Genomic DNA, 12,750 nt, shown 5'->3' with positions numbered 1-12,750 from the left:
GGAGGATGAGCTCCTCCTGCTTATTCCCCAAGCTCCTGGCATTAGTGTACAGGCAGGCAAGTGCCCCCTGGGGGGCTCCTTCCTTGCCCACAGATTTTACCAGGGCTGGGGCAGGGGTGGGCTCCCTTAAGTGCCTTGAACTGCTGGCTTTGCAAGGATTGCTCAGCAGGCCAGCAGTGGCGGTAGTCCCCCCCCGTCCCCCAGTGGGCTTAGTTTAAAGCCCGGTGGAGCAGGTCAGCCAGTCTGGCTGAGATGAGCCTCCTCCCTAGGGGAGAGAGGTGGAGGCCATCTCTTCCCAGCAGCTTGCTGCCTCTCTCGCCAAAGAGCGGGCTGTGGTCATGAAAGCCAAAGCCTTCCCGACGACACCAGCACCGCAGTCTTTGGTTGACCACGTGGATCTTCCTCTCCCTCCTCAGCCCATAGCCTGAGACTGGGAGGATCGACGAGGACACCACCTGTGCCCCCAGACCCTTTAGCCCCGCTCCCAAATCCCTGTAGCGCCTCATGACCTGGCTGGGAGTGCTCCGAGTCGTGTCATTGGCGCCCACATGAATAAGGAGCATGGGATAGTGGTCTGTGGGTTGGAGGAGCTTTGGGATCCTCCTTTTTGGCTTCCTTCACTTAGTGTCTATTACAGCCTGGTATTTAGAGAATTGGGTCATAGGGCTTAAGATCCCTTTAGGTGAGGAGGGCTAGATTCCAGATCTCCCACTTCCTGGGAGTGTTCTAGAGTTGTAAATGCTAGATTTTTGTTCAGAGTGAGGAAGAAGAGAAGAGCAAGTAAAATGAGTCATTCAGAATGTCCTGTCTTTAGAAACCCTCTATGCAGCTATCATCAGATGTAGGTCTGTGCTTTTTGAATTGCAAGTGAATGGACATGTTTAATGTGTAATTTGAGTCGGGTATCTAAACTCCTCAGAGGGGAAGGAGTTGGCTGCCTCGGGATATCTCCAGGCTTTCAGACTCACCTTTTAGAGGTACTTAAGGTTACCCGGGTTGTGTGTTGGGGGCCTACTCACCTAAAACTGAATCTCTCTTGGACCTCTACAGTTTTTCCATGGCCTGTATAGAGATTCTAGATGCCTACAGTCACCTTCCCAGATCAGGCATTCAAAACATAGGTGAGCCAATAGCTAGATCATGGCACATGCTGAGACTGTTGGAAACCTACCCTAGGTTCTTCCATACTGCTTCAGCGGTGGCTACTGATTGCATAATGTATTTTTGCATTGTAGGTCTTTCTGGAGGTGTGTTTATTTACAGAGTTGTGTGTGTTTTAGTTTAGCTTTACCCTGGGATTGCCTTGGTAACATTGGGTTGTACAGTTTACTGCAAACTGAAGTTATTTTTTTCCCTATCATTTTGGAGCTGTACTCAGCACCCAGTATTATTGATCAGCATCTAAATGGCTGAAATCAATTTAAATTCTCTTGATAAACAGCTACATTTATTTTCCCTCTAGCACAATTGTCAAATTGTAAGTTGTCAGTGGAATTGATGGTGATTATATTGCTGTGGGATAGTTATTCAAAAATAAAACCATGTACAGAAAGGCTAGAGAAGGACCTGAAATGCATTCTGAAATGTCTTACTGCTCACTGCATTTCTTCGTGTTTTTTCTCCTGTTCTTTTAGGTTCTGATAACACATCCTTTGACTAATATCTTTGACTTTGTTTTAATGTATGTTTGTGTCATGCTCCTTCCATACTTCCCTGTGTAATTTTATATCATTCTTATTCCATCATTGTTCTAAGGAGCTGTATCAAATTGAATGAAGGATAACAAAGTATTTTTACCTGAAGGACTATATGTTGCTATATATTCTGGTAAAGTATAGAGCTATATTCTGAGAGAGTTTGTTAACACCAGTAAGTCTCTTAAGACTCTGAGTCAGCCACCATAGTCATCACCTAAATAAATAGTAATGAACCAGCAGGAAGAGCAATTTCTGTGGAAACAATAATGTTTATAAAACAGCTAATTAAGTTCACATCTGATTCTGGTGTTTGTTTGGTTAAGGTATGCGAATCTTTAGTTTATAAGTAGTACAGTAGACAACAGTGTCTAAGTGACACGATAAGGGCCTGATCCTGACATCTTCATGGAAGTGACTACCAAAAAAAAATCATTAATATTTTTTGGCCTGTGTTGGATGGTTATTTATATTATAGTTATCAGATGTTGCCTAAAAGTTCTTTCAGGGGAGCTGTTATTTTCAATGGAAATGAACTCCCTTTCCATTTTTTGTTGTTGTCCAGTTTCTCCAGCATTTTACCCTTTAACATGCCCTTAAGACTCTTCTCAGTCGTCTCCCCCAACCCCACTCTAATTCTTACATCAAACTGTGGAATAATTCAGGTTAATTTATGTAAGCTGCTTGAGTCTAAATATTTGAAATGATGTAAAATAAAAATTTCTACTAGAGCTTCCTCAGACTCTTTCGGGCCTAAAGCAGTCTTCCCCTTTATATTCTTAGCATAGTATGCATAAATGTGTTCCTTTAAGAATAGTATTCTTTCCATCTCCCTTCTGTTGTTCCCCATCCTACCTCATTATCTGAAGTCTTAATTTCATTAGTGAAATTGTATAAGGTTTTTAAAGTAGTGGGAGATGGATTCATATATTAAAAGTGGGCCCAAAAGTGTAAATCAAACATTTGCTAAATCAGTGTTCTAGCTAGCTGTGATTGCATTCCTGTGAAAAGGCATTCTGCTTAGCACTGTACATCTCTAATGCCAGGTGAAGTAGATCATGTTATATTCCTTTAAATGCTTCAGATTTCTTTTAAATTAATCATGTGTGTTATCAGTAAACTGTATATTTTTTCAATGAAAATGAAGGTAAGTTAGTTCCTGTTTTCAGAAATAGAAAGTGTTGATGTGCAAAAATATAGAGTTATTCAAAGATTTCATGTAGTGTTAAAATATCTCCCATTTTTCCTAATGGGACAGAATATTGTTATTAAAATTACTATTTGTCACTACTGTGCTGCAAATGACATTTTCATTTAGCAGACATCACATTTGCTGTGAATAAGAATTTTCTAATTAATACAGTCTGTTCTTGCTGCATAAATAGTTGCACGTATTAAATGGCAATCCTGGATAAATATTAAAATGATTGAATTATACACATCATTGCACATCTTGTGTGGGTTTTTTTTTCTTTTTACAAATAAAAATTAAGTAATTTGAAGTTATTTGTATGAAATTCTAAACTGCTAGGAAAATTGTATATGATTATCAGATGCTGTGCACTGATGAAAATATTTGAGCTGGAAAGCTGGAGGAGTTTAATTAAAAACACTTTGAGGTCTGGAAAACTTACTTCAGTGATTTATTTTTCTAAAATTATGACCACAATATTAAATACTCATAAAGTATGTTTTTATTTAGTATCTTTGCTTTATAATAAAAGCTATCTAAAAATATTCATCATAGTTTCCATATGGAGTGAAAGAATGGTTTCTGAGAGACTTTTTGACTATGTAGAAAAGCAATTGGTGCATAGCTTTTGGGAACAGAAATCCTAGGGCTACCCAAATTACAAATGTTCTTTTGGGACTTTTCAAGCTGCCATTATGATATACAGCATTTAATAGTTGTAACTTTTGCATTTATAATGTACAGTGTGTAATACTGTGCACTGTGAATTTATACAGATATTAATAGCAGATAATTTTTACCAGGTACATAACATATATATGCAATTGCAGTTTTGCACAATTTTGTATTTTATAAAGTTTAGGGTATTTTCTGAAAGCTGAGACTGAGCAAGAGCTCTTACTGACTAGAAAACCATCATATTGTGCTGACATTGTCCCTATGGTGTGGTAACTTGAGAAGCAAAACAGGCTATTTGGTTTTCCCTTTTTTATGCCAGGTTCTAGAACTCTATTCCAGTTTACAGCTACAGTTTCCTAAATTATGATGTTATAAACATCACCAAGCAAACTGAAAAGTTTGGAGTGTATGTGTGTGTCTACAAATTCTCATCCTTACCTCAAAGGTACTTGAGATGTATGGTGGGGGTGGAAATGGTGGAAGGTTTTTTAGTTTATATGTAGTTGTGTGGTTTTAGACACAAACAATATCTAGTAAGTGGCTTAGACATAAACATCTAAGCCCAAATCTTGAAAAGCTCTCAAGACCAAACATATGTAAACAAGTTGTATACTTTACATCTTCTTTGGACATCACACACTAAGGGGCAAATACTCAGTTGTTGTAAAATATCCAGTTATTACAGTCTGGATCAATTAAGGATGTTCATATTTTCAGAAACTAGAGTGACTCAACTGTTTACTTATGCTGCTGTTTACTCCTACCACTTACAATTTGATGTACCATTGTAATTTAGGACTGAACTGTTGATTACAATGTACAGATTATACATTTTTCCAAAGTATGTGTTTAAGGCAGTGGTTTTCAACCTTATTTCATTTGTGGACCCCTAAAAAAAATTACATGGAGGTGCCAGACTCCTTTGGAAATTTTTAATGGAGTTGTGGATGGGTTCACATACTTTTGTTCAGTCATCTTTCACATACCCCTTTGATGTAGCCTGTGGACCCTTGGGGGAGTGCAAGGGGAAGAGGGGAGAAAATCAAGCTCTACTTTGGAGCTGATCCAGGAGGACCTGCCTGCCTGAAGCCTCTGTCCCCTAGCCCCACCAGCTCCCTCCCAGCTCCAGTGCTGTCTGCATGATGTGAGTGGGGAGAAGGGAGGAGAGGGAGCTTTGGGTTGGGGTTTGCCCATGCTGAGCTGCAAGTGATGGGGACAGGTGGATTGGAGGCTCCTGGGGAAGAAGGGGTCACTGCCATTGCCCTGCATCTCCAATGGCGAAGAGGTAGTTGTTTAACATATTCTCAGAAAATTTTATAAAAGCACTGTAGCTGATGCTAGGCTCAGCAAGATTCAGGGGGCAGGCCAGTTGTTTAGGAACTGCATATACAGTGGTTCTATAGTATGAGGAAGCAGGTGGAAATGGGAATTTCTGTCTGAAATTGAGACTCACATATTAGGACATCTGGCATCTCTAGGGTCCCATTCTGTAAATATATCTAGGAGCTTGGACTTCTCTTGAGTGATGATACCTGCTGGCTTAAGTGGAATTGTAAAGAGGAGACAGGATCCATGCACTTGTATCAGGTTACAGAATATTCACCCTGCTTTGAAACAGCAGCTACAAAACCTAAGGGAAGCTTTTAGATTAGAGTCTAACATTGAAATTAACATTGTGGGGTCTGTGAAAAATAAATGCCACCTGTGAAATGACTCAGTTGTGCACAGTTATCTTACTAAAAAAAAAAAGGGCTTTTGACACTTGATTATTTCAGAAAATAGCCCACCAGTATGCTATAGCAATGATACCATTAATAAAAGTTCAAGTGAAAATTTTTGCCATCACTATAGGAGGATAAAAAAGCATGACAGCACATTATAATGGTGACTGACAAGGTGAAGCAGCCCACTGTAGTTAGTTTTCATACTTAGTGATCCATTCTATAAATCTATATCTTTTCTGTTTTATTACTCAAACTGTATCAAGCTACTCTGTTTCCAATTACTGAACTGAAGTATTTGAATGCCTCAATCACATCTAACCAAAAAGCCTAAAGATAAAATAGTTGCATGCAGAATTCTGTGAATCTTTTCAGAGTATGAAATTCTACTATGCGGAGGTGCTTGAAGGAAAAAATTAGGTGTTCTTAATTGCTCTTAAATAAAAGAAAGCCCATGGTGGTGCACCTCTAATGCTAAGGAATTATTTTCTACAGTTGATTAGTGAATTTGATTCCTCCTATGAATGTAAAGAAGTGTAGCCATTCTGACTGCAGCATTCACTAAACAATTCTGGTGTCATTTCAGAACACAAAGAGGAATGTACATTTGCAGCAATTCATTAAAGGCAAGAGAATTATTGGCAGCAACCTTTCAGTGACCTTTTAAAATCAGTCAATCATTCCAGAAGTAATTCAGACATGTGAATGTACTGAAGAGCAAATTAGGACTTTTTCTAAACAAAGCATTCATTTTGAAATTCAGAAGCCATATATCCATCGTGCGCTGTATGCTCACTAGGGCTGTGCGAAGCTTTGGTTGCTGAATTGATTTGGCAGAGATTCGGTCCGATTTGGTGGCCAAATCTCTGAATCCAAATCAAATCAGGAGACCCTTTAGTATCTCTGAACTGAATCAGAACCCTCCAAATCAGCGATTCACACATAGACACAGCTTTAAATGTTTTTTCTACATATCTCAAGGTACCAGGCGTCTCGTGAATGCTGCGATGCTGGGGCAGATGGAGTGTCTCACAGGAGTGTGTTGGGGGGGGAAGGTCTCCAGTGCACTCGGCAGCAGACCCAGAAGTGGACCAGAAGCACTTCCAATCCACTTCCAGGTCTACCAGTGAGCACGGAGGCCCTTCCCCCCGCACCCACCATCTGCCCCAGCATCGCAGCATTCACAAGCTGCGCCTGGTACCACGAGGTATGTAGAAAAAACATTTAAAGCTGTGTTTATGGCCGAATCACTGATTCTCTGAATCAGCATTGAATCTTCAGATTTGGATTTGGCTGAATCAAATCGGGGACAGTGATCCAAATCAACAAATTGAATCACTGTCCCCGACTTGGGCTGAATCCAAATTGAATAGGGCCCATTTCACACACCCCTAATGCTCACTAGACATAGGAAGTCAGGTGTTGGGCAGAACTTTCCTTTTTTTTTTAAATGGTACAGTTTTCACAACTCTCCATAAACCAGTGTCTGATGCTGTTATCTGCTCTGCCCTTTCGTTGGTGAGTGAAATGATTGCATACAAGTTTTTATATCTCCAAAGCCACTTTAGAGCTCTATATTGGAATAAACTACTAGCAAATATAAGATTTCATGTGTAAAATGAACCAGGGATGATATGGGGAAAAGCCAACGCGTCTATTTTATTTTAATTAATGGTTGAAGTAGGGGGCTAAATTATGCTGTTCGTTATGTCGGTGTAAATATGAAACAGATTTGTGGAATTACATTAAGCAGTGTTGGATTTCTATAATGTCTTTTAGAGAAGATTTTAGTCTTTGGCTTTTTTTGTATGCAGAGTTGTATCATCTATTTTGATAATGTGGAGGAGTTTTGGAAGAATTGATGTCAATATAAAACAAAAACACTTTAGAAATCAAACAGATTTTCATTATTAGTTGCATAATTAATTTTTAAAAAATCATGCGCACACATACACACCCTAAGGAAACATTTATGCCACAAAAAATTCTAATAAAGGGTATAATTCCCAATAGACCATGGAAAATGCTATTTATAACCCTAATAGAACTGCCAGTCAGCTCTTTTGATGTAAAGCATCTGTCTCATAAAGGAAATGAAGGAAGGCCTGTTTTTCCTTTCAAGTTTCTGAAGTAGTAGGTGGTGTCATTTGTTATACAGTGCTACAAGTCCTGTATTATTGGATTGGTAGCTGCTGACTGCCTTTGTTAACATGCTGAAAAGTTTCATCGGCTGTCTTTAATAAAAGGCAATATATGTTGAGGAAAAAACTGTAGTGAATGTGGCTGGCTCTCTGTCCCCAGCCCATCTGTTACAGCTGTCAGGGAGTGATGACACAGATGTCTAATCAGTCAGTCACCTGAAATTCTTGTGTGTGTTATAATAAACTGCAGGCGCCTAGACACTGCAGTGATCGGTGCCATATACATACAGTGGGTAGGTCACGTGCACTGTTGTTCTTTTGGGAGACCTGTACTCTTTGTTGTTTCAAACAGGGATGATTTTGTATGAATTTTCAGCCCCATCTGAAATAACACAATCCATTCATCACAACTTGATATGATATTTTTATTTGCATTAATGACCCCAAAACAGATGATTTGGTAAAATTACAAAGGTTATCAGAGAAATGTGTTGGCTTTCTTTCCTTCCCCACCCCTTCCTCCATCCCTTCTCAGCCTGTTATAGTGAAATTGCTTTACCAAGTTAAACAAAAAATAGTATAAGGAACCTTTACTTGACAGTGCAGGGTAATAGAGTTTTTATTTCAGAGCTATTGTTTCCATGTTACCTGCAATTGCATTGTAAATCAATTTTATGCAAAAATACAGAGTGAAGAATGATTGGCTAGGCTACAGTACTTCAGAGAAGGACCTGGGAGTTGCAGTGGACCAATATGAGCCAACAATGTGTTTCAGAAACCTGTCCATCTCCCAAAGCCCTGAGTTTTCTCCCACTGTGCTGCCCCACACTTGCCCCATGGAACAGACCAAGGTTTTCCCTAGGATAGCTCCCTACCCCAGCAAGCCTCAGCTCCATTGCACTTATAGTGGACCCTGCACCTGCAGTGAAGGAATCTGTGCCAACTCCAGGTGGCTCCCATTTTTAGGTTGAGAAGATATTATAGGTCCCCCTCTCTATTGAGATAGTCATCCTAGAATATCACTTGCTCAGAAATCACCCTCATAAGCAATCAATAGAGAGAAAAACAACAAAAATATTTATCATATAGGAGAAAAGAGCCATACAGACAAAACAGACCATAGGTTTGGACACAGAAAAGCAAAACAAGTGCAGTTTACCTTCTCAAATGACTACAGCTTAGCCCCTCCTGAAAGACCTGCCAGTGTTCTTGGATATCAGCCTTCCTGCTGACTCTACCAGTCCTGGCAACTAGGGTCATTGGACCCCGCCAAGTCTGATATTTTAAAAGCACTTATTCAATCCTAGCTAGACCCTAGAAAGCCTCCAAGGTTAGCCTCCTCCCCAGACTCTCCTTTCCCATCACTATTATTCTAATGCTGATTTGTCACCAAAATTCTCCAGTAGATTCGTGTCTCTCTAGGACACCTGGGGCCTCTCATTGGAGGACTATTTCTCTCAATTCCTTCTCTGTTGTGGAGTTGATTTTCCCCATCACCGGTGGACAATATCTTAGGTGTGTGCTAAATACCTCACTTGATCATTTTCCAGTTACATCATCAAATGACAGAAGTACATAGGATTAAAATCTAATTTGGGAGAATACCCATGCATTCCGCACCTAGTTTTGAGGTGTGCTCTTCTTGCTATAAAAAGAAAAAATGTCAACAGCAAACTATATTGTATCAACAAGAATGTCTCTTGCAAATCAAGAGAAGTGGTTCTTCTGCTCCATTCAGCACTGGTGAGGCTTCACTTTGTCCAGGTTTGGGCTCCACACTTGTGAACAGATTGAAAAGAGTCCAGTGGAGAATGACAACAATTATTAGAGGCCTTGAAGGCAGGATTTATGAGGAAAGGCTGAAAGAGTCAAGGTTATTTAATCTGGAGAAGAGAAGACTTAGGGGGATTTAATTTTACAATCTTTAGATACCTGAAGGGTAATTATAAAAAGGATGGAGATAGATTGGAGATATATTTTTATCTGTGGCTGGAGGGAAAAGGACTAGGTTCAATGACCTCAGCCTGCAGCAGAGGAAAGTTTTGGTTGGAGATTTAGGAGAAACATTCTGACTGTGAGAGTGGTCAAGATTATAAACAGGCTACCAAGGGAAGTTGTGGGATCTCCATTTGCTTTCTGTGTGATATGGACTAAAGAGAATCAAGGACAGGGTAGCCGATCAGGCCAGCAGCATGTGAAGATTAGTCATCCTAATGACCTAGAGCAGGTGTTGGGTAACTTCTCCTAAGTCATGCGCCCTTACGCTGCATGTGAGGGTGAATCATTATGCTGTTTCTTTTTTTATCTTTTTTTAATTAAGTGTGAGTGGAGAAAGGATCTGTGTCATATTTGGACATACTACAAATAACAGATATTGTGTTTTCATGTATGCTGGGGAAATGACTCAAAGAGGGGGGAAAAATTACCCTGTCAGGTTTAAGGAAGAAAAACAAAAGCAGTAGCCAGTTCATATCCTCCTGGCTTAGCATCATGATATTTACAGGGGAGATGGGTGAACTCACTGTTTCGGTTTAGTTTTGAAACTCTTTAAAACCTAGAGGCTCTGAAAGCTTTACTCATACTTTATTACTAGTGAGTTTGTTTTAATCAGAGGTGAGAAAAAGAGAAGAAAAATAAAATGGAATCGACTTAAAGGCTGTTCTAAACTTTAGTGAAAAAGTTTGTTTTAGATGGGAGAAACATGTGTTGTTGTTGTTTTTACATCGATCTCTTATTGAAAGAAGGGATTTTAAAATTGCATGTAGAGACAGGCAAACTGTAGATACTTGTGTAAACTCTGAGAATTGCTTGAGAATTATTTAAAACCCAGTCACAATGTCATCCTATCACCACACCATCCTGGAAGGGCTTGCATCCTGGTATGAAGATGAGATATGAGCATTTTCATGTCTCTCTCTTACCTTTGAGTTATTTCTAATGCTATTCATCAAAAAGCATCCTGTGTACAATTTGTATATACATGAGTTGACTGGAACTTTACAGTTGATTTTAAAAATGTTATGAGAGTGTTATTGAATGATACCTAGAATAACTTTACTCCCCAAACACCAAATTAATTGCTATTGCCTCTAACCTCTGTAATCTGGGAAAATAATGTTCCCAATGTGGACCTAAAAACATGGGTGTCTTGCATTGGCAATGTGTAGGAGGTACACGCAGGTGCATGTGCACCCCCTGAACGTGCCAGCTGTGAAACTAGAAGTGTACTTCTGGTTTCGCTGCTGGCTCGGCAATCGGCAACTGGGGGACCCCCCATCAGTGATCTAGTGCCCACCCCTACCCCGACTCAGGAGGCACCACTCGCCCACGGTGTCTTGGACAACTCATGTTGAACTCTTGTCAATTTTTACTTTAAATCAGGATCTATTTACTTGTTGGATAAGGGGATTATACTGTCACTGAAGTATAGTGTCCTATGGATTCCTATGCAGGTATGTAGAGTAAACTTTACTTCATTTTCAAAATCAGAAGTCTTTCCTCATAATTTGTAATTGTCAGAGATTTGGGGTGATAAAATTCTCATTCTTGGTCCTATAAATAACCTTTCAGCTAAAATGAAATAATGTACAGGCTTTTAAATAAAAGTAAGAAGAATGTTGCTCATGCAATTTAATTAGAAATAGATCCTAAGGTAAACAACTTCTTAATTTATTGTGGTGTTCTTCGATATCCTTGTGAATATATTACGTGTTTCTGCCCCTGGTAATTCTAAAGTTATTCAGGTATTGTAGATACCAGAGCTTGTCATAACACCGAGTTTGTATAAAGGCAAATCTAAAATGGGTACCTTGGAGCTTTGTATGTCTTTAAAATCCAAAGGCAACCAGTATTTTCCGCTTATCTTTAAAACAAAGTAAAAAAATAAGGTGGCAGGAGTCCCAATGTGTTATCTATTCCCAGCGATTATAAACTCCTATTGGCAATGGGTTGAATTGAAATTAAATTCCTCTCTTCAATCTTCTGTTGCAGTACTTTAATTTTCTCTTGGAAACTGTAGTTTGCCAATGTTACCACATGTAAAGCTTTTATGGGGTCTGTGTTTTCTCATTAAAGAAAGAAGTCTATGTATGTAGACACCAGAGCCTACCCTGTTTAAAGCACAAAGTACACAGTTAGCAACTGTTCAAAAACTTTTTCTTGTTATCTCTATTTGTTTAAATTGTTAAATTGCTTCCATGAAATGCCTGCAAACATAAGGGAATAATTTGTATAAGTGGATGAATTTTGCCTGTTAAGAAAAACTGAAAATACTCTTAATATTTTTCTTTCCCTCCTTTTGTGCAGTATCCGGCTGCCCTGATGAACCTTGGAGCCATTCTTCATCTCAATGGGAAACTCATAGAGGCTGAAGCAAACTACCTCCGAGCTCTCCAGCTTAAACGTGATGATGTCATAACCCAGTCAAACCTTCGCAAACTCTGGAACATCATGGAAAAACAAGGTTTAAAGACCTCCAAAACATGACACAGAATAATCTAGTATTTTTTTTTTATTAATTGACTCAAATCCAAAATAAAAACTTCCAGGAAGTTATCTGTCAAAGCTCTCATTGGACTTGACTGCCAGGGTCAGGGGTCTTAATTGCTGCTAGGAAATCCTATTGTGTATTTTTGGCATAACTTCTTGCCAAAAAAAAAAAAAGGCTTCTTGGGAGCTTCACAGAGGAGTTAAGTGTTACCCCACAAACATATTTAATACCATAACACTTAAAGGAAGGTATTCTTGCATACTTGACAAGTCATCACAGTTAATTATATATTGCTTATTTCCATGTGGGTTCTTGAAAATTATACTGTCCTGAAGACACTGAGGGAAGACTGTGTAGAACACACCCAGCCACCTGGGAGTAAAAGAGATAATACTAGCTTAAAGTATTTGCTGAGGCTGTAATTCATTAAAATGTATACTAAATCCATTGTGTTTGCAGTTTGTTTTAATGCTGCTGTATCTCTCTTTAGGATCGCTTACTTTATCAATTCCACAGACTTACACGACCATCTAAAAAAAGTGTCACTTGTGGTTCTATGACAGTACTTAAAATTGTTTACTGAAGAGTTGCATATATTATTTCAGCTTGTTGTTAAGAGTTTGGATGTAGATTACTTAAGATACTCAACTGAGTATGACTTGTTTTGCCTGTCCTAAACAAAATAAGCAAGGGACAGTCTGATGTGCTACATCTGACCAATATAAGAGAGCCTAATCGGTATCATTAATTCTGTGAATTGTCCAGTTTTATACAGAAACCAATGCTTGCCCTCATAACAAGTGGGGGACAGGCTGTAATCTTAGGAAAAAATACG

At 39.1% G+C, this 12,750-nt stretch overlaps 1 protein-coding gene across 1 annotated transcript in view; it reads left to right on the top strand.

Annotated features, from left to right (window-relative positions):
- TMTC2 (transmembrane and tetratricopeptide repeat containing 2) overlaps window positions 1-12,362 on the top strand; it is a 242,311-nt gene extending 229,949 nt beyond the window's left edge. Inside the window, exon 12 of the mRNA XM_006024805.3 lies at window positions 11,732-12,362. Within this exon, the coding sequence (XP_006024867.1) occupies window positions 11,732-11,911 (180 nt within the window). The 3' untranslated portion in view covers window positions 11,912-12,362. The remainder of the gene's footprint in view (window positions 1-11,731) is intronic.
- The last annotated feature ends 388 nt before the right edge of the window (window positions 12,363-12,750 follow it).

This window comes from Alligator sinensis, unplaced genomic scaffold (genome assembly GCF_000455745.1).
Source record: "Alligator sinensis unplaced genomic scaffold, ASM45574v1 scaffold976_1, whole genome shotgun sequence".
In the NCBI taxonomy this organism is placed as follows: domain Eukaryota; kingdom Metazoa; phylum Chordata; order Crocodylia; family Alligatoridae; genus Alligator; species Alligator sinensis.
Note: the sequence above shows the minus strand (reverse complement) of the source record. Positions and strands in the feature narration are given on the sequence as shown.